The following is a 26,238-nucleotide window of genomic DNA, read 5'->3' as shown; positions in this document are numbered from 1 at the left end:
GCATGCACATTTTTTTAACACTGTAAAAACCAAGTTGTATTTCAAGTACAACCAAGGCTCTAGATTTTATTAAACGCCACTAAAATAAAGACTACTTTTTAAATTAGATTATGGAAAAAAGAAGCAATTCAGCCTTAAAGTTTATCCAATCCACCATTTTATTCCATTTAATCCCCCATATCAATTGAGTACATTCATAATTTTAAAACAATCTTTCCCACACCCATATGAATACATTGTAGGAACAAACAAAAAAGACAAAAAGAATGCTATTAAATTAAAGAATATAAATCAACTAATTTAAATGGATCAACAGGATATCACCTGCAAGGGGCGGCAGTGGCTCAGTTGTTAGAGTGGCTGCCTACCGACCATAGGGTTGGAGGTTCGCACCCTGCTCTTCCCAACCACATACCCTGTGCAAGACATTGAACCCCCAACAGCCCATCCCCGGCCGTGGTAGAGGGGAGGGTTGCATCAGGAAGGGCATCCGGCGTAAAAACTGTGCCAAATCAGCATGCGGACAAACGATCCGCTGTGGTGACCCTGAACTTACGTGATAAGCCGGAAGGACAAAAAAGCCAAAACAAAACAGGATATTACCTGCAATGCAAGCTCAACACAAAGATCAGTATCTGATCAGATACGATCCAGTTGAAAACATTTTACTCAAATATGGCCATAAGCATTGCTGCACCTTTCATCTCCCTGTCATGTTAATGAAATGAAAAGCGAAAGCAATAATTACATTAATTGGCTAAGACATTTGCCAGTGAAAATCCACTTATATAAAATCCCTTTTTCATATGAAACATTCATGTCCACCAGAACCTAATTTACATACATTAAACTCAGATACAATAAGTGGTTCAGGTAATGATCTATTGAGTGAAGCCATACATACCGTGGTCTCCATTAAGTAACAGCACACCATATATCCCTGGATTTAAACAGCTACATTTTAGCTTTAAGCTTTAACTTGCTAAGTCTTGATGTTCGAGCTTAGAGGATGCCTCCAATCCAGCTACATTCAACAAGTGGGGGTGCTACAGTATTTTGATATAACTGGAGTTTAACCTGCTTCAAGTGAAAACACATATAAAATGTCCTTTATTTTGAAGGATTACTGACTTTGGAAAACTTTTTGCAGACTAACATGTGGTAGGCTTGTGGAAATACTGAAACTGAGACTCTCCAGAGTTTGCAGATTCGTAGCTTGATTTACATCTTTGTTGGATGTTAATGTGCTCATTCGCTTTGGTCGGCTGGTTGGCGTGATGGACAGTGAAATGAAAGGCGGTGTAGTGTGTTGTTAGACCTGCTGTTTCTGGTTGTTGGTGCCATATAGTCAATAAATAATGTGTTTAATGTTGCTACAAAGTACAGTACCGATAAAAGAATGGCTCTTTGTTACTTTTCAGGCTGGTTTTACATCAACTCCAACAGAGAACCTTTTTTTTTTTTTTTTTTACTATCGTCTGATTTAATCAATTAGTTTTTACTAAGGGCCATCTAATATGGTCGATAAATGATCAAAACATCTAGAACAAGATTAATATCTCTGCAAAAAGAAAGAAAAGCTGAACATGGCAACATTAACACACTTTGGTTAACAATGAATGATTAAAAACTGTGAAAAATACATTTTCTGCCACAAACACAATTACTCTTGATTAGGATAGACACTGTTTTGATAAAAACATAGCGCAGTCTGCATTGCAGCTATTTAGTTCAGATATGTAACTGTATAAAAAAAAGACCCACAGCTCCCCACACATACATGCTGAAAGTAATGAAAGGCCTGTATTTAAACATTCTGCTTCTGTAAAACTTCAAGATAGAAGTAGCACTTAATCTTTGATCCAGCAAACCGTACATTTATTGTAATACAAAGAGGTGATTAAAAGATCACCTCTCTTCACCATGCGTCAATCAGTTTCTATGCTGATCCAGTGCAGGCACTGAAAAGCATAATTGTGAGACATCGCAAACTATTGCAAAAGACTAGAAGGGGAAAAAAAGGCCTCTGGGGTATTCGATCACATGCCTACAGCCCTCTATGTACAATCTGACACTTTTCAGAAGAGACAAAGCAGGATGGGCAACTGTCTGGACAACAGGACACGGTCTACAGTCAGTGAGATGGCAACTGATAATGACATGTTCTCCAAAGAACAATGAATACAAGTCAAGACTTTGAGTGGAGAATGTGAAACTGTTTAAAATGTATCCTTTGGTTTTTGTGTAAGAGTTTCTAAACTCTTGTTTGGCTTTAATCATTAATTGGATTTCCTTTATAGAACTAATACATTTTATATGTGCGCTAAACAGCAACTGCACAAGATGAGAACAATATTTCCCCAGTGACTTACACATGAATTCCCACAATGCACCGCCTTTTTCAGTAGCAAGTAGCATCTGTCTGGTAATGACTGTTGTCATAAAATGAATATATTAGTCCTTTTGAGGGGGTGCTGTTCCAGTTTTTACTGTTAATGTTCATGAAAAAAAATACGAATACATATACAAGATGATTTTACACTTAAATGCAAGAAACAAATAGTTCTCAAAATAATACATAGAAAACACCTGCTTTGCTTTAAAAGGCTAATTATTGTGATTTCAAAAGAAACGAGGAAGGGTGCACACCAGTCTGAAAATAAGGCCAGCTAAATTGCATAGAACTTCAGTAGTGCACTGATGCATCAAAGGGCTGTGCTCCTTTCCTCTTTCAGTTTTGGCAATCCTGCAGAGTTTCCTCAGAAACCACCAGAACTCAACATCATTTGTCTCCACTTCTTTTGTCTCCTTGGCAGAAGACACTTAAACCCCCTATAGTGTAATGAGGATTGCAAATATCCCAACTGGATTTAAATAATACAAAAGCAAACTGTTATTCCAATTAAGGGGAACTAACTGTTGTTTTGTTTTAAAAGTAATTCATAAATATTGAAACATTACTGTTTGTTCACCGAACATCAAGCACGATATGTACTATTCAATTCCTTTAGAAAAAAAAGGAAATTTTTTTAAGCTAAGAATTTGTAGAAAACATTTCTAAGCCATTAAAACTTTTAATAATTTTTTCTCTCCAAAAAAATGATGTAAAGCTCTAGACAAGAATCCAGTGAGGCCGCAGTGAGGAAGAGAGCACAGCTTGGACTCTAAATACATCCTTTTCTCTTTTTTCCCCCACCACTTTCTAACAACAGAAATAGTATAAAAGCACCAGTTCTGGGCCATTAGTGAGCATGACCAGCAGAACATTAACAGGTCTAATAAGGCCCAATTTTAAATGGGCAGCCTCTTTAGGAGGGTTCAGCTCTATAAACATCTAACCCCGGTTATAACAAGGGGCCGCCAGGAGGATTCTGCATCCATCAACTAACTTCGGCCTCCGCGTCCTTGTCCAAAATCTCGTCCTGTATCTCGTCTGTGTTCCCTGAGTCGCTGCTAGCCACAGAGCTGAAAGAGGGAGAGTTCCTCCCTCCTTTAATCATCCGCCGACAGGTCTCCATCTGCACATCCAGGCCTCTCTTCATGCTGCACATCTCCATGTACTCGTGCAGATGTCTGTTCATGTCGCTCTTTGCTGTGGCTAATTCCATCTGAAAGAAGTCAAAAGATTCGATTGGAAAAGTAAGAGACTGTATGAAAATTACTGGGGTGGGGAGCACGGCTGACCTTGTGATTCCCAAGTACAGAAGTCAAATCATAATAATCATAATCATAATGTTCCACCCATTTCGGTGTTGAACCGCGAGCTACAAAACAGCTATTACCACGGTCAGTGTCAAAAGTTAAAAAAGGAAATTTACTTCCCGTGCTGTTTTAAGCCAAAAGACCCTTATACCTATTACTCTGCTACAACAAATTATAATTCCTGCACTTTTTTATGTAATCATGCTGTGTGTAAGCACAGAGTTGGTGGATTTCAAATGTTATTATTAAATGTTATTTTATGATTATTCCATTATTTTCGAAAAAATTAGCTGCACAAAATAAGTTACATTTTATTTAAATAAACTCTTATTTCACACACGAAAGTTGTCTACCTCGATCTGACCGATGGTCTCCTGGTACTCCTGCTCTCTGGTCTTAAATAGTGACTCTGTTTCATCAATGAGACTGCCAAGACTTCCATCCTGGGAGTCCTTAGAGAGCACAGACAGAGGCCTCATTCATCATGCATGAGCAGATGTCTTACACAGCATTTATAGCAATCTACAGTCTGACTTGAAAACAATATATATCTCTGAAAAGGACAGACAGGACTCACAGGATCAGCAGCTTCCCCATTGCCTTCACAGGGGGCGGTGGTTGGGCAGGTCGTCCCGGTGATGGTGAACGGCACATTGTAGTTTGTGAAGTCCTCCCACAGCAACAGAGTCTCCTCATTTTCTTCCCACGTCAGACTGTCACAGTCGTCGTCAATTTCGAATGTCTCACGCCTGGCAACAAAGGAGTTATCTGAGCAATGTCTGTCCGGGGCAAGAAAAAAGAACGGAAAAGAGAAAAGAGAGAGGTGTAGAGGAAGGAGAAGTATAACAGCCACCAGATTCAGCAAAACTAAAATGCAAATGCAAAGATGCACTTACAAAGACGGCGAAAAGATGGAAAGGAAAGATTAAATGGTAAAGAAGAGCTGTCAAACCTACTATATGGCCAGAAACAGAAACTATATTGGTAAGCCTTGTGAATTATACATGTAGCCTTGGTTTTCTGTTCTTAGCTGACAGGAGTGGTACCTGCGGTCTTCTGCTGCTGTTGTCCATATTCTAGATTCGATGTGTTTCTCTTTCAGAAATCTTCTGCATACATCAATTGTAACAAGCGTTTTTTTTGCTTTGACCTCCGACTCTAACAAGGCATTTTCTCAGAGAGAACTGCCGCTCACTGGATATTTTCTCTCTTTCAGAGCATTTTTTTGTAAACCCAATAGATTTTCTTGTGAAAACCCTAGTAGATTAGCATTATTGAAATTACATTTCTGTGCCATTCGGATGCTGGGTTTAAATCCAGCAGATGGTATTATCCACGGCTGATTAGATATTTGTGTTAACGCGCAGTTGAACAGGTGTACCTAATAAAATGGCCGGTGAGTTTATATCTGCTGAGCGTTCTGACTGTTAACTGCAACCCTTCATACAAAACACTAGAGGGAGACGAAGAAAGTCATCGAACAGTTTCAACAAGATAACGTTGCAGGAAACTACTGTGCTGTTATAATGTGGCTGCAAAGCATATTCAGTTTCATTCAAAGCAGAGAGCACTCGGTTCAGGTGTGTGTGTATTGTTAGTGTGTTTTTGTGTGTGTGTGTGTGTGTGTGTGTGAGGCTTACAGCTGGTTGAGCATGCGTTTCATCTCATCCGTGATGTTGAGCGACCCAGGGACCTCCTCCTCCGAAGGGCTGGGATCTGCATCCATCTCGGAGTTCTCCTCATCAGACACTGCTTTACGCTCTTTTCTCCTGCAGGTGGCTCCCTGCAACACACACACACACACACACACACACACACACACACACACACACACACACACACACACACACACACACACATTAACACAGACTTTACTTTTGGATCCAAAGTGAGCTTGATGAACCCTGCAATTTTTACCGTTTATGTTGCTTGACAAATACATACTTGCTGTGACTTACAAAGAGGACAGCTAGTGTTTGTGACAGAGGAAAAAAGTAATATATACAGTATCTGAATGTAAATATCTGTGTCTAGCTGAGGCTAATTACCAGACCCTAATTAAAAACTGGTTAAACCAACAGATAAAACAGTGTCACCGTAGATGTATAGATGTGTCAGTAGATATACTTGGACCTTCAATGTGATCACCCTTTGATCAACAAAGAGCCAGCACATCAGCATTTTACCGTGTGTGTGCACGTACACGCACTGTATGGAACAGTCAGTGCTGCAAGTATTATGTATATAAGACAAACAAGTTGAGCGTAGGATGCAGAGATCCTACACCCCTCTCTGCAGTGTTCTTACAGCAATCACCTAAGACTCCTAGATCCCTATAGAGACTGTGTCTGTCCCTGGCCACCAAAACAATTTAAACCAATAATCGACATAAGACCCCTCCTCTTTGAGAAACAAAACCCCAAAACAATTAAATGCAGATTATTAATTATCTCTATCTCGTCTAAATCTCTGTAAATAACCTGATAAGTGATCATCAAATTGATTTAATTTCTCTGACTGAAAATTGGCTGTAGCAGGAAAAATATGTCAGTCTACATGAGTCAACCCCCCGAAGTCATATTAATTATTATGTTCCTTAGAAGCACGGGGTGGAGGACTAGCAGCAATCTTCCACTGACGCTTACCAATAAACCCTAGACCTAAACATAGATAGATAGAACTCATTTAAATTGTAGCTAGTGTACATAAATACATTTGAATTGAATGTATATATGTGAATGTGTTTCTGCACAGTTTTAGGATTCAGGCAGAACATCATCAGCTGGTGAAAAAAATCACTTCAGTTACTGCACCCTGTCCAAACCAGTGGGATCTCAGATTTAATTTATTAAATGTCTCCTTCACACATTACTGATATGTGGTTTGTCATTACTGTCAGCTCTTGTAACAAATAATGAAACAGTAGATATTCACCTTCTCTGGGAGTGAGCGAGCTGGACTGACGGTGAACATCTTTGACATGTCCTCTGAATTGCGTTGCTGAGCCACATCACACAGTTTAGCAGTGATATCAATCCGTCTGCAGATGTCCATGTCCACCCGCCTGGCCTTCTCCTGAATCTTGGAGTCCAGGTCTGACATTTGCTGCATGGGGATAAATGAAGATTTCAGAGTGATGTGCAACTCAAACATCTCCTCACTTAGTGTTAACTATAGTGTGTGAGCTTGATTTTTTGTGGCAGGCAAAACGTTTAATGTCTTAACTGACATCAGTTGACTGTTTTATGGACATAGTACATCATTACCTGTCCATCAGTCATTTAAACTGAAACTTTACATCCACTGTGTGATTCTATATGTAGCAGCTACATATTTAACTTTCACATTGTATTTATTTATTTACATAATTATTTATTGAGCTTCAAGGTTATCTTAATAAATCTGGTTTAGGCCTCCAAATTCAAACAGTAAGCCTGCGTCCCAAAATGGAGGCGTTTAATCATCGACACAGTCTCCTGATTTCATGGAACTTTAGGTGCCAATATTATGCATAATTTAGGTTTTATGTTAGACACAATAAAAGTCATAACCATAGGGTCACCACATCCAAAGACACATTTTGACCATTATATACGAATGTTTAACTACTAACTAACAACTACTAATAATCTACAGAGATCACACCACTACTACTACTTACCCGCCTCTGGATTCCCACATTAGGGTGATGTAAAGCACAGAAAATGACATGAAAAATCTCCAATGTACAGATGCAGACATAATGATAAGCAGAATAAACAGCAAAGGTTTCCAAAAAAACAAAAACATCATCTGACTATATTTATCCCTGAGTAAGCACAAGCTGTGACTGGGCACACTGCAGTATATAACAACTGTATATCACAGTAGAGCTGACCTGCCAGGGAACCATACAGTGCTGCACAGTAACAGGAAGTTCTCTCAATCTACAGCTGCTATTTGAGATATCAATGAATGCTTATCTTGGATGCTTTGTGGTATTAAATATTTTTTACCAAATCCCAATAAGGCAGGATGGGTGTGTGTTTAGGGGTTACTCTTCAGACTTTTATGAATAATTATGAATGTGCAGGAAAACAATGTACCTTTTGTAACCAGTACTTTTTACACAACGTGGAGGTTTTGTCTGACTTGGTGAAGTGATGGTGACATCACCCTAGCATTTAACGAATACTTACATCACTCATCAGGCTCTTGAAGACCACAAGTTCAGCCTTTAGTCTGTCCACCTTCTCGTTCAACTCATCCTGAATCTCAGATGACTCCCGGGCGCTCTGGGTAAAAATCACAGTGATGATTTAAGACACATAAAAGGTAAATAAAAGTACTTATAAGGTTAGTGGAACATGCAGAATTAAATACCCAAGACTATTCCTAAACTGGTGTAAATATTTAATATTTTTAAAACATTCAGGTATGGTTTAGGGTTTGTTGACTTCTTTATCCATGATGATTCATCAGTCTACCAACATCATGGTGCCATCTAACGTTTAGATATTATAAACTGAGAATAAAGACGTACAAAAGTTATAAAATACCAACTGATGAACAGGCACACAAAGAAAAGACAGATCAAAGAGAATCCGCACCATAAAAGACACTGGTTCAGGCTGTAAACACTATTGGATTAAAATTTAACTAATGGTGCAGTTAAATACTGACTTAATTAAGTTTTTACAATGTTAAATCATTATCATGTTGGTTACTGTTTAGCTCATTGCTCAGACATAATTGTCTACTATCTTTTTCTTATATGATGCAAATGTGGGACTTTGCTGAAAACATTAATCAATACACAGCATGTTTTTCTTTTTAGCTGTTAGGTATATGAAGACGACTGTTGGGTATATAAAGTGCTGTAAAGCAGTCATGAATGTGCCTTTTAGTTAATTTTATTTCGTATACAATGAGGTGGATCATAGGCAGTTTTTGTGATTTAGTTAAAAGAGGCTTAATGGAAAAGTTTTAAATATAATTGAATTAATATAATATAATTTGTATAATTTTGTTATTGGATTTCTTTGGCAAAAATGGAACAGTCAGTTAGACCAACTCTGTCTGAAGGTAACTACACCGTCTCTAAAACATGCTAATTAACAGCATACAAATTATTTGTTTGAACCATCTAAAAACCAAAGTGTAAAAATTTGTAGTAAAGTAATGTAGTAAAGGTTTTATTAGCTGGGCGCTGTGACTCCCTGAAGTCTTAACACATCGTGGAAACCCCAGAGCACACAAGACTAGCATCAATCTTCTCATGAAAGCTAATAAGCATATGATTAGTCTTACATTCGCTCTTACAAAAAGTACCACTAATAGTAAAGTATTAAATTAAATTTAAGCCCACATAGGCAGGAATGCCATCATTCCACATTCCATTCTTGGCCTTTAACAGGTAAATATGCTAGTTTTAAAATCTGCACATGGTAATAGTTGTCTGGGCCTAAAAAATAAATGGCTGCTGAGTTTACATGTGAGTTTATCTATGAGCAGGTTTCCGGCTTTACTATACACGGTGACATCTGCCTGCGCTCTAAAAGGTTAACGACCCCATGGGAGTGCACTCCACCTCTCTATTTGGTTTTGCTGATCCAATTCAAGACAAACCTGCATACTGTCACCAATCGATTTGTGCATAAGTAGTAAGACAGAGGGGAAGGACTGCGGTATTCACACCAGCTGGGATAGCACACATGTTGTAATATGGCCCCAACGTCGACAGATTACATTTATTTTGCCCTTACATCCATTTCCGCTTTCCTGCTCTGAGCGGAAACATACACTACACCACACTGCTGGTGATATCTAATGTTTATATCTTCCGTATATCTAAGTCAACAGACTCCTTTTGATGGGTTTCTAATAAGGTTGTTTTTAATCTGACATCCTGTTGCTGGCCTGTGGTTGAGCTGCACACTCCATGCAACACCACAAATGTATGTTTATGTATGTGCTGTAGTGGCTGTATTGACATCTATGTGCCTGCATTCTTTCTTCAGAACTTATTCTTGTGTTATTTTGTCTCTGCATGTGGAAAATTGCCCTTTGGCAAGACTCCAGCTAACTGTGTATGTTAGTGAAATATATTTCCCTGTTTTTTTTCCCCAACCTGCTGCAGGGATTCCACTGTGGACTCCAGCTGCTCTCGTTTGGACAGCTCCTCCTCCCATCTGCAACACAGAACACAGAGGTGGGTCAGTTACTGCTGGGCCTCATCCCCTGAGGGATACTAGGAAGCGTAATGGTACTTTTGTGGGGATAAAACTCCCCTCTCAGATTACAAATGCCCTTGACAGTGTCTTTTGTCCCCCCCCCCCCCCCCCCCCCCCCCCACTTTGTACGTTCATCTTTCCAGCCCCTCAATAACATACTACAGAGATGAATGGAGCTACATCCTTCAACAAACACAACAAACGGTTGTCATGAATAGTTTCTAAACCATTGAGTGGGACATCTGAGCTTTTAGACACCCAAAAGGGTGGAGTACCTCTGATGCAGCCTAAATTCCTTCATGCTAACTTCTTCATTCCTCACAAATTCTACAGAATCTGTTTACAGGATCTCACCAGCACCAGTTCACAGCAGATGAAAGTGTCCCCTAAACTACAGAGACAATCGGGGTAATCAGAGTGCAAGGACACTAGTTGTAATTTCAACAATTAAAAAGATATATCAGCTGAATTATTCATCGTATTATAGTCACAAGGTAGATAGATAAGTCACATTAGTATTTGTCAGTACATTTGCTAGAAAGCAAAAGACTTGCATAGGCCCACTAAAGCTACAGTATGTAACCTTTTCTATGCTCCAAAATGTCTCCTGATGTGGCAAGATGCTGTTAAAATCTCCTGCAAATCAGATTCCTTGTACAGCACTGACAGCAATACAGGGGTTCTCCTCCCTTCTGCAGTCAGAGAATAGCGGTTATTTTTTCTTGACTGGTAGCATTCTTATTTAATGTAAATATTACCTGGAGGCCTGGAAAGAGCAGAGTGGATTGATTTCAAGTCTCATGCTACTGCTGGCTCGATTCCCAAAAGCTGCATGCTGTATCTTTAAGCATGTGCGCTTACACCAGTACATGTTAGTGTATTCATATGCTAACTCTCTTCACGGGTACGGGAAAAATGAATGGTAGATGGAAAAAACATTAAGGCACTGCCAAAACGTATTAGAGTTCGTCCCAAAAGAAACAATAGCGTGGATACCAGTTTTGTCAGCAAGCCCAGCAGAGGTTTTTCAGTCTGGACAAAGTGTTGGTCCAAACGGCAACACCAGTTAGTATGGCTAAAAATAAAGTGCCAGACCGTCTACTGGTTCCAAGCTATGATTAGCAACATCGTTCCCTTTTCCTCTTGTAGTAGACGTTTTTCTCACCCCTGCACCGTGGCAGCTATGCATAAACAAAATTAGGAGCCTCTTTAATAGCCTGGCAGTTAGCATCACACATAGGGCACACAGTCAGTTAGTGCCACTAAAACACACTCAACTCCTGCCCGGATGGATGAGATTGCAGGTATGCTGAGTCACGGATGCTTAACCTAAAGCGAGTCCAAGATTCAGATTAGACAAGTAATTTGAACTAACTTCATTGTCAGACACCCATGTGATGATGAGACGCTGTGGGCCACAGGGATGGGGACAGTGGAGGATAAAAACAGACGGGGGTTTCTGAGTGTGTATGACAGAGTCGGTGAGGAGGATGTGTAAGAGCTGCTTGATCGTATATTTTTACTGAGTGGGAGAAGCAGATGACCATGGGACATGAGCTTACCCACAGCCTTTACCATGGAGAAATACAAACACAGCTTCACTTTGGTATCACAACATACATCGCTAGATACTCAGTCTCTCAACAAACAGCTGCCTGTTTCCATTCAGGACATACTGAATGTATACTGTCTAATTAGAGAGAAGTATTGCTGGGCAGGGTGTGCAGGCTCCCACTGTGATTGAAGCCTCGTTGTAAAAATGCTGGCCGTGCTGCTTTACTGTGTCCACAATACTCCGCCTGTCTGCGGCAGGGCTCCAGCGAAAGTCACCCGAGTTCACATCTGCATCACTTCCTCTGCAGACACAAACTGCATCACTTGTGTTGTCATTTCCTGAACGGCCACAGCGAGCTGCTCAATACTAAGGGTGATAATTAAACAACATGATTAAAAAAGCCTCCCTCTTTCAACATTATGGTCATGCTTTTTAAATCATCTGTCAAAGCTAATGGAATCATCGATGCTGGAGATGCTCACGTTATTATGTGGAGCAGTTACATTTCAGCAAACCATAAAAGTCAAATGGAAACTCGCTGTCTCTTTTCAAGCATCTAGATTAAAATGGCTAATCCAAACAAAGATGACACTACAGCACAGCAAATACATTTTTTCTGGAGTCTCTGCCATGGTTCTGGCTTTCCTGCACCTTTGGCGTGACTCAGTCAAACGAGCACGCCCGGAGTCTCCTTTCAAGGACAAAAACAGCGGGAGGGTTGGAGCCTGTGACAACTCATCGACATCTGTTTACCACCAGACACATCCTCGCTCTAATAAATCAACTCAGCTGAAGCTGCTGCAATAAATAAAGGGTTTTTCGTTTCTGGGCAAAACCAAAATTTATTGGAGGCTTTTCGAAAGAGCCACATAAAGATGCAGTCAGATTCTCATTGAGAAAATTAAAAGCCTTTTTAAAGAATGAATGATCTGTGTTTTGAAGTTTTGGCATTAGTAAGATCTGTCCACTCTAATAATAGAGAAATGTGGTTGTTTTCTTAAATCAAGTGCATCCATGAGCACAGCGGCATTTACTCACTTGTTTTATTTAAATGAAATGAATGACAAAATTGAATCCAAAAAGATCCAATTCCTGAGAAGCAGTGATTTTTAAAGAAACTGCAGTGCAATAATGAGTGAAGTGTCGCACATCAAACAGACATTTTCTCATATAATTTCTGTCTGCTGAACAATAGCATTCCTGCAGTCTTTGCCAACTTACACTCCCTGCCTTGTGTGGTATGTCTGGGAGTTAAGTTTGCACGCGAGCTGCCTCAATGTTTTCCCATCATTGTGCCTGAGGACACAGAGCGATCTGGCCCAGCGTGCACACGTCCAAATCTGACGCACTAATGTTCTCATGCGTTATTCCTTTTAGTGACTGTTTTATGGCACTCATAATGATTTATTCTTGAAGGTTTATTTGTCTCTGCCTGAATCTGAATAATGAGAGATTAAATCTCGGAGATGACAATCAAAAATGTACTTATTATTTTAAGAATCAGATCTTTATCTGATATTTCAATGGTGTGATCACCGTTCACTTATGCAACAGGTAGTAAATACCAAAGGGAGCTTAGGAAAAACTTTGAGGTGTGGTTGTGGATCATTCCACAAAGCCTCTGTTGCTCATAGCAAATAAAATTGGAGTCAGACAACACCCTTATTAAACTATATGATGTACTGGAATCATGACTGGAAAGTGTTACTTAGATAGTGGAATTACTTAGCAACCAGACATCAAATTACAAGCTTAAAGAATGATCCCTTGTATTACAGCAGAATAAACCATACATTTATACCTATCTATTACAACCCTTACATTTAATTTTTTCATCTGCACTTTAACTCGCCTCTATTTCACAAAGTATTTGTTTTAAACAGTTATCTAGTATCAAATGTAACAATGTTTCGCTGTCCAGACTTCCATTTTTAAACATTTTCATCAAGCATAATTGTGTAGTGTATTATATAAAGTTTTGTCCTGGTTTCCCTTTTGGTTTTGTGACATTTCTAAATTATTTGATTATTAGATAGTTGCCTTTATTATTGTTCAGTTGATCTTGTAAGTCTTTTGATAGTTTGATACCTTAAAGATATTTACTTATTAACTGGATATGTCAGGATATGTGTTTCAATCACCATCTGAGCTTACTGCTGCCCATTTTTTATTATTATAGTGCATCTATTGAACTGCTGTTTTCCTTTGGCCCTGACATACTGTAGCTTGGCGACTACGTCCAGGGTGTACTCCCCCTCTCACACAATGACAGTTGGCATAGACTCCAGCCCCATGTGACCATGAACAAGATAAGCGGTATGATATGTGTATAGTCTGATGTCTGTGTTGTATAAACACCTATAAATTTTGTCAAAATGTCAAAGGGTAAGGAGGTCTTATTTACGTCACTGGAGACAAATTATTATTAAAAATCGCAGTAAGTAAGGCTCTAAAGCTATGTACTGTATTACTACAGTAAGGCATTGATTATTATGTTGCTCTCTAATCTGCAGCCTCCCCAGACTCCACTGAGTCACATGCGCTATTCTAATGAAGCGGCAAGATGAAATGGATCAGGCCACCAAGTAAAGCAGCTCAGCAGCCACTGTCTGGCTGCTCTGGGGTCTCTGCTGACGAGACATGTTGAGGTCTAAGCTCATTTCATTTTTCTGCTCCAACTAATTTGACCTTCATCCCTGATCTCAAATCATATCAATAAGAAAGACATATACACGCAAACCTACACCCACAAACACACTTGTCCTACATCCCCCTGTTGTCTAATGTCATCTCTTGTCCATGAAAACCCAGCCTGCATCTGGCATGTAAGCAGATTAATGTGTGGCTTACTCAGTCATGTAAACTGTGCACAGTGATTCTTCTGCTTTGTGATCCACAAGCATGACCATTCTTACTGTAAATATAGCCGCCCTAACCCAGACAGAACACAGACGGCACCAGGCCTAGCAAGAGGACCGTTGGTGTTGCTAAGTGACCACAGATGTTTTCCAAGGGCCACCATCATCACTGGCCCCTCGGGAGTGACCAAATATTGCTAACATGACACTGTGTGTCATTGCTCATTGATTGCTCAAAATCTTGTTTTCCATGTCGGGAGGTTTCATTTATGTTTTGGGCTTTACATCCTGGATTATAAATGCTTTTCATACATATAGTCCCACAATTTGGTACTATATTAAATTATGTTTTACTGGGATGTTTTAGCCTTGTTCCGACAGAGTGACAAAACTATTCAAATGCAGCCTTCAAAGCATGCAGCACCGTAACTGAGCTCCATCTTCTAGGGTATGTTTGTTCTGTGTGTTTTTACCATCCACCATCTTAAATGTGTTTTCCGTGAACAAGTCCAGCTGAAGCTGAACCTCACACCTTGAGTTTGTAAAATATGATGGCGGTGACCGGAAAAGGTTACCTGCTTGGCTATAAAATATAAAAACAATTGCATCCTCCCATTTTTATCTCATCAGTCCTGCTTTGAAATCCTCCTGAGATATGTTTAACAGAGCATTTTCCATTAATGGGACAGTTTGGAGGGGAAGTACAGAAAGCTTTGATCAAAATCTGTCAGGTGCAACAGAAAAACATTCGTCTGGGTTATTCAGCTCACAAATGGTAACCTACCAGAGTGTTTAACTTTACACCTGTTCTAAATAAAGGGTGTGTCTCTGCATTTGGCGTATTTGGACATCTTGAGTATGTTCAACCTGCACCACATTTAATACATTAGTAGATGCAAATGTTAGTCTTTTGTACATAGTGACCATACTTGATTAATGGCCTTTGCTTTATGGCAATAAAATATATTTTTTATTTGACTGAATAATTTTAAAATTTTAGTATTGCTACATCTCAACATACTAACATACAGTTTATTAATAGTGATTATGAATAGTTATTAATAATAATAATAGGGCTCAAAGTTAACAGATGCATTAATATATCTTCTAAAAAGGATCTAGGTTCCAATATGCAAATAGAAGGAAGTGCTGTGTAATTGATATCTGATGGAACAAGTACTAGATAATACAGTAACTTAGGCAAAATGCAATACAAAGACTCTTTGAAATATATGAAAATATTATAAGGGCGTCAGATAACTTGTGTTTTTCACTGCTGTTTATGGTACACTGCAGACATACAATAAGTGCTGTGCTGCTGTTCTGCAACAAAATATATCATTTACATATGATTTTAACATATTATCTTGCAATTATTTGCATGACCATGTTTTACAAGGATGTTCATTCATTTAGTTAAGCATCACGTCAGTCAGTAAATACTTGCAACATGTGTTTGAATCAGATTAGATCAAACAACATTAACAATGAGGACGGGAGGTTTTAGGCACTGTAATATCTCAATCTTTGATGAATGTGTGTTAAACCAGACATCTGCCTCCTACTTGAAGTTCTTGTGACAGCTGTGTTTTTCTAAGCACTGAGACAAGCATAAAGTTTCTATAAGTCACAAGTCATTGCATATATAATCTAGGGTAAGCCTTCACGCAGTGGAACAACCTCTCATGGATTCCAACACTGAAGGAGCTCTAAGGAGAAAGTTCAAGGCATTGATAACAGCCAGGATGCAATAATGTTCCTGGTTTTCTTTGGAAAAAGGTGAGACATTTACAAACTGATTAACATTGATCAAAGCTTCTGTCTGAATAGAGGGTTTGGTAAAACAGCCATAGATCCTCCCTTCATACTGATAAATTGGCAGCTAACTGGAAGCCAGTGTCGTAACATGCCCAAATCTTGGTCCTGACCCAGCTGTATAACATTGGCGAACTGATTTTTCTCCACAATATGGGTGTGACCTTCACTTATTTACCCTTAGCACATGCATTATCTAGTTACTTAACTTCCAAACCCCGTCCTAACTCCCTTTTCTCTGGCCTCTGGGCATACTGTAAATCTTTCTGGGAGCAAGACAAACACATAAATGCTCGCATGTAATTACAGTTTCCAACAGGTATGACCTAGGAACACCCTGAAAGAAACAAACGAAAAAAAGAACAGATAATTGCTTTGAAAGGAACTTATGTAAGTGATCATAATGGCAAGGATCCTTCGAACTGTTAAAGTTTGTGCGAACATGCAAAGGTGTCACCACGGTGAAAACACCCCAATTTAATAATTTCATTATCTTTATAATAATCATTGACAGCTAGATGTTTTTGCTGGCAGAAAAGACAGGGAGGCACAAATGTCAATAAGAGTTTCTTACTAACTTACCAACTGGCACTTGGAGAGTGAGATTTAATTACATTTCTTCAGTTTTTATATCCACATTGTGGGCCCGACTCTCCTTATTTCTGTTTTCTCTCGTTTCATGCACTTACAGCTACAATAAAACATATTCACACAGAAGAATGAGGATTCATGAGTTACTCTAGTGCAGTCTACAGAAGAATGTGCAGCAGTGTGTTGAAGTGACTGAAAATCAGTTTTCTCTGCAGTCTTCATTTTTAATCCCACAATAAAAAGTGACCCCACCCCACCCCCTTCAAAGCACACAACTGCTGTGACGTTATTATTGCAGTCTACATTACAGACCCAGCCTAATAGCTTTGGGTTATAGGCCATTTATTTGACATACAGTTTGAGTACAAAGATAATTAACTGCATACAAACAGCAAAGATATAACCTGTAAAAAGCTTTCCAAAGAGTTCTATAATAGATGGGGGCTTAGAGTTGGATTTACCTCTTGACAAATGACATGGATTAGCTGGATTCCTTCGATGTATATGAGAATAAGAGCAGAAACAGTGGCCTGCATGCCTGGACCATGTTAAGGTGGAGCTGCAAAGGGAGGGACAGGCCAATAACATAGAAAAGAAGCTGAAGATGTTCACTTCTGCTACAAATCCTCACAGGCCAGGGTGTGTGCAGTCAAATTATATGAGGCATAATAGACCTATGACACATCTCCAATAGACAAACATCCTTTGTACCTCTGGGTACACACACCGGTAGGATGAACCCCGGGAGTGAGTATGAAACTACAACAGCTCTTTTCAGAAACACTGAAAACCACAAACCACAACTTGGTCTCATTTAATTACGTACAGTGCAAACTACCGGCCTGGGGACCTATACAGCCCACGATGTGTTTACAAAGTATTGTTATATTTGTGTCCATTATCATTTTTGGGAAATGAACTGATGTTTCATATACAGTGCCTTTATCCAAAGCATTTTACAGTAGATCATTTACCCTTTCATTCAGCACAGATGTCAGTAGGTCATTGAGTTAGACTAAGCAATCTAATGTAGAAATCAGGCTTCGTAGTCAAGGATGAGAAAAACGGGATCAAACGGCTGATTCTGCTTTGTGTTGAAGTGTTAAAGCAAGTTTGAAAACCTTGACTTGCATTTTTGCTAAAGGCCAATTAAGTAATTAAGATCATCAGTCAAAACGAACAGTGAAAATCGTACAACACAATTCAAAATCCAATATGTAAATTAGCCACATAACTAACAGGTAAAATATATGTATTGTGTAGGTTTGAATATGCAGGTGTGTTTACATTTTGAACTTATTAAGAACCTGTATGCAAAGACCTGTCAATGGTTTTGGTTGTGACCATAGCTTCCAGCCTGTGTTATAACACCGACTGTGCCTTGAACACGATAATTATTTGTGCATTTGTGCACAGCAGCTTTATGCATCTATATCTCGGTACAGGAAGAATTCAATTTAAGCCCAAGCATGCAGGACAACACAGATTTAGTGTCAGGATTATCACACACCATTTTGCTAGCTGACACGTGTATATAACATTATATGCTGTGGAAATATTTTTTATTTATTTTTAGGATGCCCAGCAAACCACCATTTCCTCTGAAATACAGCAGGTATTAAGTCCGCCTGATGTGTCAGCATATCTGGACCTTTAGAAAAATTCAGATATTATTTCAAACAGAGCACGTTTGAACGGAAAGGAAAAGGCACTAGTTTTATTTATTGGGGGTAAATAAGGATTAGATCTGAAGATTACAGGATTAACAGAAACATTTACCTGACCAAGCAACCTACGTGTCTCCTGCTTTGCTTCAGGCCTAAGCTGCTGCCAGTGCTTTTCCCAGACCAACCACCAAACAAACCTCCTGTACACTCAGTGCTTTTTAAGGACAGGTGCATTCCTGCGCTTCTGAATATGGCAATGTGCCACTGCCCTCCACTGTATCAATACCCATGAATAATCAACCACAGCTGCACAGCACAGCAACAGCAGCTCCAAACACAAGCACTGAAAAAACAGAGGTACAATGGAGCCGTTGGGGGGAGGGGGACACAGTCCCATCACAGAATCAACCTAATTTTCCTCCCAATTCCATCAATATTGAGAAAGAGGATTTTGAAAAACCACATTGTGTTTTCACGAGTTACTGTAGTAGTTGATTTTTCTCTTATTATTATTCTAGGTCAATAAACTACTAGTAGCGTTTTACAGATCAGGTATTAGTCTTTAAAGCCATAAAGTGACAAAAAAAAGCCCAAGTCGATTTGTTCATGCTGAATATGTATTCTGAAAGAGGTCACAAATATATATTTTCAGATTTAGGAAAGATGCTACATAATGTGCTAAGTCATTTTTAGCTAACATTGATAAGCAGAAGTAACCTCTGCATTTGTTTGGGGGCTATTTTCAAGTGCAGGTCGATATACAAATTGTCAATTTCCAAAGGAGACGATATTATAAAAGACGAGAGGTGAATATTTGATCACATATTGGAATGTCTGTTTTGTTCTTATCTAATGTATTAATCATTATTATTATGAGCCCTACAGGGTCCTAGCTTGGTATTTCCTGCTGTAGAGTATTTGCAGCAGCAGGACTGTATATACTCAAAATAACGGACAGTGCCCATCTCCATCATAATAAAGGAACATGTCACTCAGTGCAATTGTGGCTCATAAGTGTGTTTTTAAATATGAGAATTGAGCAAAATACACTATTACATTAGTACTAGTAGTGTAGTTTTCACTGAAAACAATCCATGTTTGTAACAGTAATAGTATCTACAAAGTAAGTGCTTTGTCTAAGCAATGAATACTATTAGTCTCTAATCTGGAGCTCAATGGCCTTGGTGAACTGAGCTCTCTCTCAGTCTCTCAGCAGCAGGCCGTCTTCCACTCCAAGGGACCCCACTTCAGTGCAGCGACTGCATGCCAGGATGTGGTGTGGTAGGGCTGGCTGGAGGTTGGAGCCTTGGTGCTAGGTGACGGCTTAGTGAAAATCCCTCTCCTGAATAGACGGCCGGGATTATACACAGGGCAGGTCAGCAACAAACACAGACAGTGAGGCTTAAGAGCTGATCAGAAAGGCCAGATGCTCTTCATGGGGAAATATGACATCTAAAACACAATTCAGTCTTTAGCTCTGTAATTAGTTAGTTCTATACTAACCTGTACAAACCTGCATCACACTTTCAAAACAGATGCTCAATGCTGCCTTTTAACACTCTGAAGCACCCAAAGGAGGATCAAAGCCAACACTTTCTTTACTGAATTCTCATTGCATTGATCCACGTACAGCTAAATTCAGCCGTATCTGAATTATTCATGCAGGAAGAACAGGCCCAAGAGGCCCAAAGACTCCTCTAGTTCACTATACATTCTGTGTCAGCCATAGTCTGATGCAGCAGGACAGCTGTTTGGTCTCTGCTCACTGATGGAATAAACGACTAATTAGAAAGGGGCAGAAGAATATCCAGAGATCAAAGGTTCAAATCCCGCATAAGTCACAATGCAGTAGGCATCACACATACAAATGCTACAATACTGTAAATGATACTGCTGTTTAAATCTGTCGCTGTGTAATGGGCTATCATCATTATAACTGCATTGAAAATACAATAAATGTCTATAAAATGCTAATCTTTAATAATAATAAAATGTATTAGCATGTTACTGAGAGTATAAGTGATGTCTTTGAGTTCCTATCTGATTGTCTATGCAGTAATCTGCATAATGGTGAAAAGCTATCTACAGTGACAGCGCACCCAAACCAACCAAAACATACGATGTAAATTTCAAACAAATATGCAATTTGGTGGCTGCCAGAAGTTGCTGGTCACAGTATCTGTTTATGTTTAACAGTCTTTGCAAAAAATGTCAGCCTATGTTTCCATGGCCTTTTGAGCACTGTTGCAGGCTGGCTGCAATTACTGGTGGAGACCTGCTGACCCCCTGGTGTTACATTTCACAGTGATGCAAGATACTGGGCTAAAAAGTGAGTGAATGATGGCACTAGCATTGACCTTATCCATCTTCCTTTGCATGTTTGTTTGTCAGCAGCAAGTTATGTAACCACACAGACCAGGCACTGAAGCACAGAGTGGACGTTGTTCTACCAATTCTTCTACTACTAAATGCTTACTGAATAATCGATACATTAAAATATTATAAGGGTCATTTTCACTGGTCAGAAAAACTGCATATAGAAAAACTAACTGTATGAACCGATGATTGATGCAATGTGTGAATGGAACTAAACAACACATTTAAAACTTATTTTAACAGTACTTATTTGTACTGTTTTGTGACTTTATGTCTTTGTCGGAATGCATAAAGTCACAAAACAGTACAAATAAGTATCAAGAGATTCTGACTTGCACTTGTTTACAATTGTAAAAAGACAGATCTAACTTTAAAGCTGTTTAAGAAAAAAACTCAATTTCTAAATTTAGTTTACATTGCGAGTGTCTTCCTGGGAACACATAGTCATTGTGGATCTTGCTCTTTTCTTTTTACAGATGTATATTGGTATGTAGTCTTAGGAAATAATTGGGCCATTGTACTGGCAGCTTTTCATGTATTCAAGTAGCCTTATGAACTAACCACAATACATCTTCAAACAACAATGTGTCACATCATTTAGCCTCTGGATCAGAAAATATCTTGATCAGAAGGAAGCGTACTGTAAAATGTCAGACAGGAAACAACCATGTACTTCATGAATGCAAGTGATTGAATCAGAAATGGACCAGCCAGACATTCATCTCCTTGTGTGTTTCCACACTTGTAAAGCTTTAATAAATCACCATGGCGTTGTGGGAGCATGGGGTGGGTGGGCTGTTTGTGTCTGTGTGACACAACAGAGGGGAGCCGAGGAGCGGAGGGGCTGTAGATGGGTGGAGTGAAGGACGAAGGAATGGCTGAAGACAAAGAGCACAGAGCAGAAAAGGCATGGCAGGATGGGGTTTAAGGACTGAATGCTGAAACGTGACTGTGGTAAAGAGGATTTAGACTGTGAGACAGAGAGAAAGCGACTGGGCTGTGAACTCAGTGGTGATGCAATTATTGAGCTCAGAGCAATGGAGGAAAGAGAGAGGCCCAGGAAGAGATTGATTACCATGATTATTAGGCAGTAAAAAGAGACTAGGAATGTGTCTTATTCCACAACTTCGGCTGTGTAAAAATGCTAAGAAGAACATGTTTCATACTGGAACTTGTGTCCTTGAAGAAAAATGTAAACACATCTACAATGCCACTATATGTGAAGCCTATATCATAAATACATGATATAAAAAGCCTATTTTTTCTCCACAGCCTCTTGCTGGATATACAATAATAGTGAATGTGAACAGTGGAGTAAATGGATATTTGTAAAAACTAAACCTCTAATTAGAAAGCAACTGAGATGGCCGTTTCAATGACTTAGAAATCAAATGCTTCCAAATATCAGACTTCAGCTGCAGTTTATTTATTTGGCTGGTGTCCCAGACACTGCTGTTCATCTTCTCAAGCAGAAATGCACAAAAAAGGATATGACAGTGTTACAAGGAATGACTGGACAGGATATCTAGTTTCCCAGAAGAGTGGGAGAGAGGACACACATTCTGTGTCACTGAGTCAGTGCACTCATAGGGCAGTCAGCATTCGTCATAGCCAACCTCACCGAGCAGACAGAGGCCTGTTAACATGCCTATGGTCTTGAATCATGATGGCAAACAGAAGCAAGAGGTTGCTTGGAATGTCTCCCTCCAGTAGCCAGCCAAGCCGGCCAGCTGTGTAAGTTTGTAGGCTGGGAACACTGCAGTGTGTCCTCAGGGAAATGGAAATAACATGACTTAAAAAGATTAACAATTGGTGGAGGCTGAGCCCAATGCAAAAGAATTTCCTTAGAAGTGTGTGAGAAAAAGGAACAGGTTTGCTGAACAGCCTCACAGCTCTGACAACTTCCATTTGAAACACAACCTCAAGTGTTACTAACTCTGTGAAGTCTGTCATCTATCCACTTTGCTGTCACACGAGCATGCACTGACATTGGCCAGTCACACTCACACAAGATCAAAAAGTCACTGGTGAGATCAAGAAGCTTTTGTGGGCAGATGAAACCCACTTCTTGATGCCACCAATGAGGTCTTTAAACTGACTCAGTTCTGTAATTCTTAATTGACGAAAAACTCACATATAGAAAGTGTTTGGTCTATAAAACATCGAACAATACCCATTGTGATTTCCCGGAGCCCATAGTGATATATTAGAATGTCTGACGTTGTCCAAGCATCTAAACCCCAAATATATTTAACATACACTTAAATGAAACAAAGAAAAACAGTAATTAATCACACTAAAAAAACATGAGGCAAGGAGCATTTGATGTTTTTGATTTTAAAAAATGACTCAATATCTGATTTGAGCAATGTAACACATTAAAAAGTGATTTATATCTTTAAGAGCGATATTGATTATGTGTCCAGATGCAACACTACATTGGAGAAGCTTTTTGGCTTAGAAATTGGTACGTCTTTTGTACATTAAATGAGTCCTTGAGCTTTTTGTAGCTGAGTTACTGCAGTGTGGGCGATAATGTATGCTTGTAGAGAATGACTTGCCTTATGCTTTATGTTTGGGTCTGAGATCAACTAAGGTGAACATGCAGTCACAGTTATTTACAGTTTTAGGGGCTTTCCAGGCTACAGAGATTCAGGTTGGACAAATTTAACAGAAACAAAAACAACAAAAAAACTGGGGACCCACAGCAATATTTAATCAAGGCCTTTAACCCCTTGCTACTCCCCTGCAAGTCTTTGCAGCTTTATTATGGTACCTGCATGTGCTATGGATGTTACAGCATAAACTACCAGCAGCACGTGGTTTCACGTAAATGCAGTGAATGCGGTTGACTTTACTCACTTTCTCTTGTACTCGTCCCTCTCCCGCTTTACTTTGGCCAGCACATTATAGAGAGCCCTAAGTTCTGGGGTGATAGTATCAATTTGAACCCCAACCCCGTCCGGATGCGTCCACGTCACCCCGGGCCCGTGCAAGGTCTCATAGCGCTCCCCTTGCCTCCGGACGTGTGTGAAACTCCAGATGGTGCCCGGCAGTCGCGACTCGGGACCGTCTGTCTGCACGGCAACTTCACGGGCGTAAAGGTGGCGGTACTGCTGTCTCTGCTGAGCTTGCTGCAGCTGGTTCTCCAGCAGTTTGTTTCTCCTCTCCAGTTCATGGACTTTAGCAAGGAAACAGCGGAATCGCAGATTGAGGGTTTTCAGCACATGGATGTTGGAGCCCAGGTCATTTCGCAGGGCGCTGGTCACCGCGCCCGACCCGGTGGAGGCGCCGCAGACCGCACCGGGCGGCATATCGGAGAAAAACAGCGAATTCATGTTTGGTAAAACAGCCACCGATTATAATCCAACTATGTTCTGTTTGGTTCAGATGCAACGACAAATACTTGTAGTTTTTATCTCAGCATATTCCTTCGCGTTCCCCCGTTTCTCTTTACAATGCAGATGCTGAAAGAGTGACCACCACTGTCCCTGCTGGATGTTTACCCCGAGATACTAACATGGACCCCTGTAACAGGGGTATTCACAAGCAAAGAAACCCCAAAAGTCCTTTCAGAGGCACCGAGGACATCATCATCTGCAAGCGCAAGAGGTTTGACGCAGACCGCAGTGAGCAGCAGCATTACTTCCCGTCACCCTCATGCCTGTGTTTGCCTCTGTTTTGTCGGCAGCTGCTGATGCGGGTTCATATATCCAGCCGGCAGAGGTGAACAGTCCACCTTCCCCCGTTGTCATTCCTCGTTCAGTGTGGCTCTATCCATGTGGTGCGGTGGGATGGCAGGATGCGGGACCGCAGAGCCCGGCCTCCTCGTGGTGTGCACGGATCATGTTGCAAAGTGCTAAACTAGGCACTCTCACCTACATCCGCCCCTCCCACCGTCCTCCCTCTCTCACACCCCCACACCCCCACAGCAATGAAAGGGATCACACACACTGGGCAAAGGCACGCAAGCCTGATTAATAGGCTAAAGTAGGCCCTGACAACAATGCCTTTTCTATTAATTTTGTTCCAGTCTATATTATATTCATTCCATGAATTATTAAAGTGATTTTAAACTCGGGCATCACAAAAGGCATCACTGACAAACATTCACCACAAAAAAAATACAAAATGTAAAGGTCCAATTCATTCATGCATTTAATCAATAAGGCTATTCTGACTAGAGGAGATACAGTGCCTACTATAAGTATAATAAGCTATAAGTACATTTTTCCTAGCTTTTATCTAATTGTACGTTATTGAGTAAATATTTGCAGTGTTTGCAGTGGGCTATAGTCTGTGTGTGGGCTCACTATATGTTCGTTGGATCAATTAAAAGATGGTGTGACCTGCCTAAACAGTACAGGCCAAATGCTGTGTAGTCTGTAGTGTCATGTCACCCAAACCCTCACACACCAAAACACAGACAAGGGACCTGGATTTCTTACCATTTTTATACAACAAGTTGGTTAATAGACTCTTCTGCATACAACATATGAAAACATACAAGGAAAATCCTCTGGGGGCCATTACTAGACAAAAAATAAACTACAGATTGTAAAGCTTACAAATATTTACACTGCATTTTTACAGCTGCTCTGTTAATGAAAACAACTATGGATTTAAATAATACATTTATAATAACCGAATAATACATTTAGTCAAAATGAAATCAAGTTAATTAAATATTACTCATATCAGGCACTACTGTTATGCTTATGAATGCAAATACTTAATTTTTCCATAGTAACATAAAATTAGTGTAAATGTTATCAGCAATACAATTTTGACAGTTTACTCCACAGTTGATTTTGTAAATGAACAGGACCAAAATAGGTAAACCAGGGTTGGATTTCTGAGCAGTTTGTAAATGTGTTTTCTGAATATAGTTTGTGTAAAGTTCAATCTATTCCTCTTAAAACAATAACTTGTTACAAAGGAAAAGGAGTTAGTAAGTGGCCTGTGCAATTGTTACATAAACAAATGGGGAAAAAGAAAAAAACATTAAATAAATAAGGAGAGATCTGTTCAAATTACCATTATTCCAGTAATGAATGCATAAAACATATAGCTTTGTGCTTTTATTATTTACAGGGACTTCACAGGTAGGGCCCAAATCAAACTCATTTGTAAATGTTTTAAAACTAGAAGAGAGTGGTTTCAATGCTGGTCTTTAAAGACTCCTGCTCTGCTTGTTTTGCAACTATCCCAGCACAGCCCACTGCTCATCACCTGGATCAGGTGTTTTCAGTGAATCAGAAGCTGTAAGATATTAATTCATTTTGTTGAAACACACACACACGCTACCTTCATCTAAGATGGTATGTACACCTTCTTCAGACAATCAACAACTGCAGGGTTAAGTGGAAAACAAGCAAAGCAGAGTTTCTTCAGGAGACTCAGAAAGACTAACTTTGCACTGTAGTGCAGTGCACGTCTCACTGCCCCCCTAGTGGGTTAAT

General features: G+C 39.7%; 1 protein-coding gene across 2 annotated transcripts; it reads right to left on the bottom strand.

Moving 5' to 3' along the window:
• Positions 1–140: 140 nt before the first annotated feature.
• Positions 141–24,619, bottom strand: iffo2b (intermediate filament family orphan 2b). 2 transcript variants are annotated; one of them, XM_067504978.1, is made up of 8 exons: positions 23,639–24,619; positions 9,812–9,872; positions 7,881–7,976; positions 6,637–6,807; positions 5,343–5,485; positions 4,280–4,481; positions 4,056–4,154; positions 141–3,608 (listed from the first exon to the last, which is right to left on the bottom strand). In XM_067504978.1, exons 1-8 carry the CDS (start codon positions 24,112–24,114, stop codon positions 3,381–3,383), a joined length of 1,476 nt encoding a protein of 491 aa, XP_067361079.1. In that variant the 5' UTR covers positions 24,115–24,619; the 3' UTR covers positions 141–3,380. The 2 variants fall into 2 exon arrangements, with proteins under 2 accessions (XP_067361079.1, XP_067361081.1); XM_067504980.1 differs by having other exon boundaries at positions 4,280–4,451.
• Between the last annotated feature and the right edge of the window lie 1,619 nt (positions 24,620–26,238).

Source organism: Channa argus, chromosome 5 (assembly GCF_033026475.1).
Source record: "Channa argus isolate prfri chromosome 5, Channa argus male v1.0, whole genome shotgun sequence".
NCBI lineage: Eukaryota > Metazoa > Chordata > Actinopteri > Anabantiformes > Channidae > Channa > Channa argus.
Note: the sequence above shows the minus strand (reverse complement) of the source record. Positions and strands in the feature narration are given on the sequence as shown.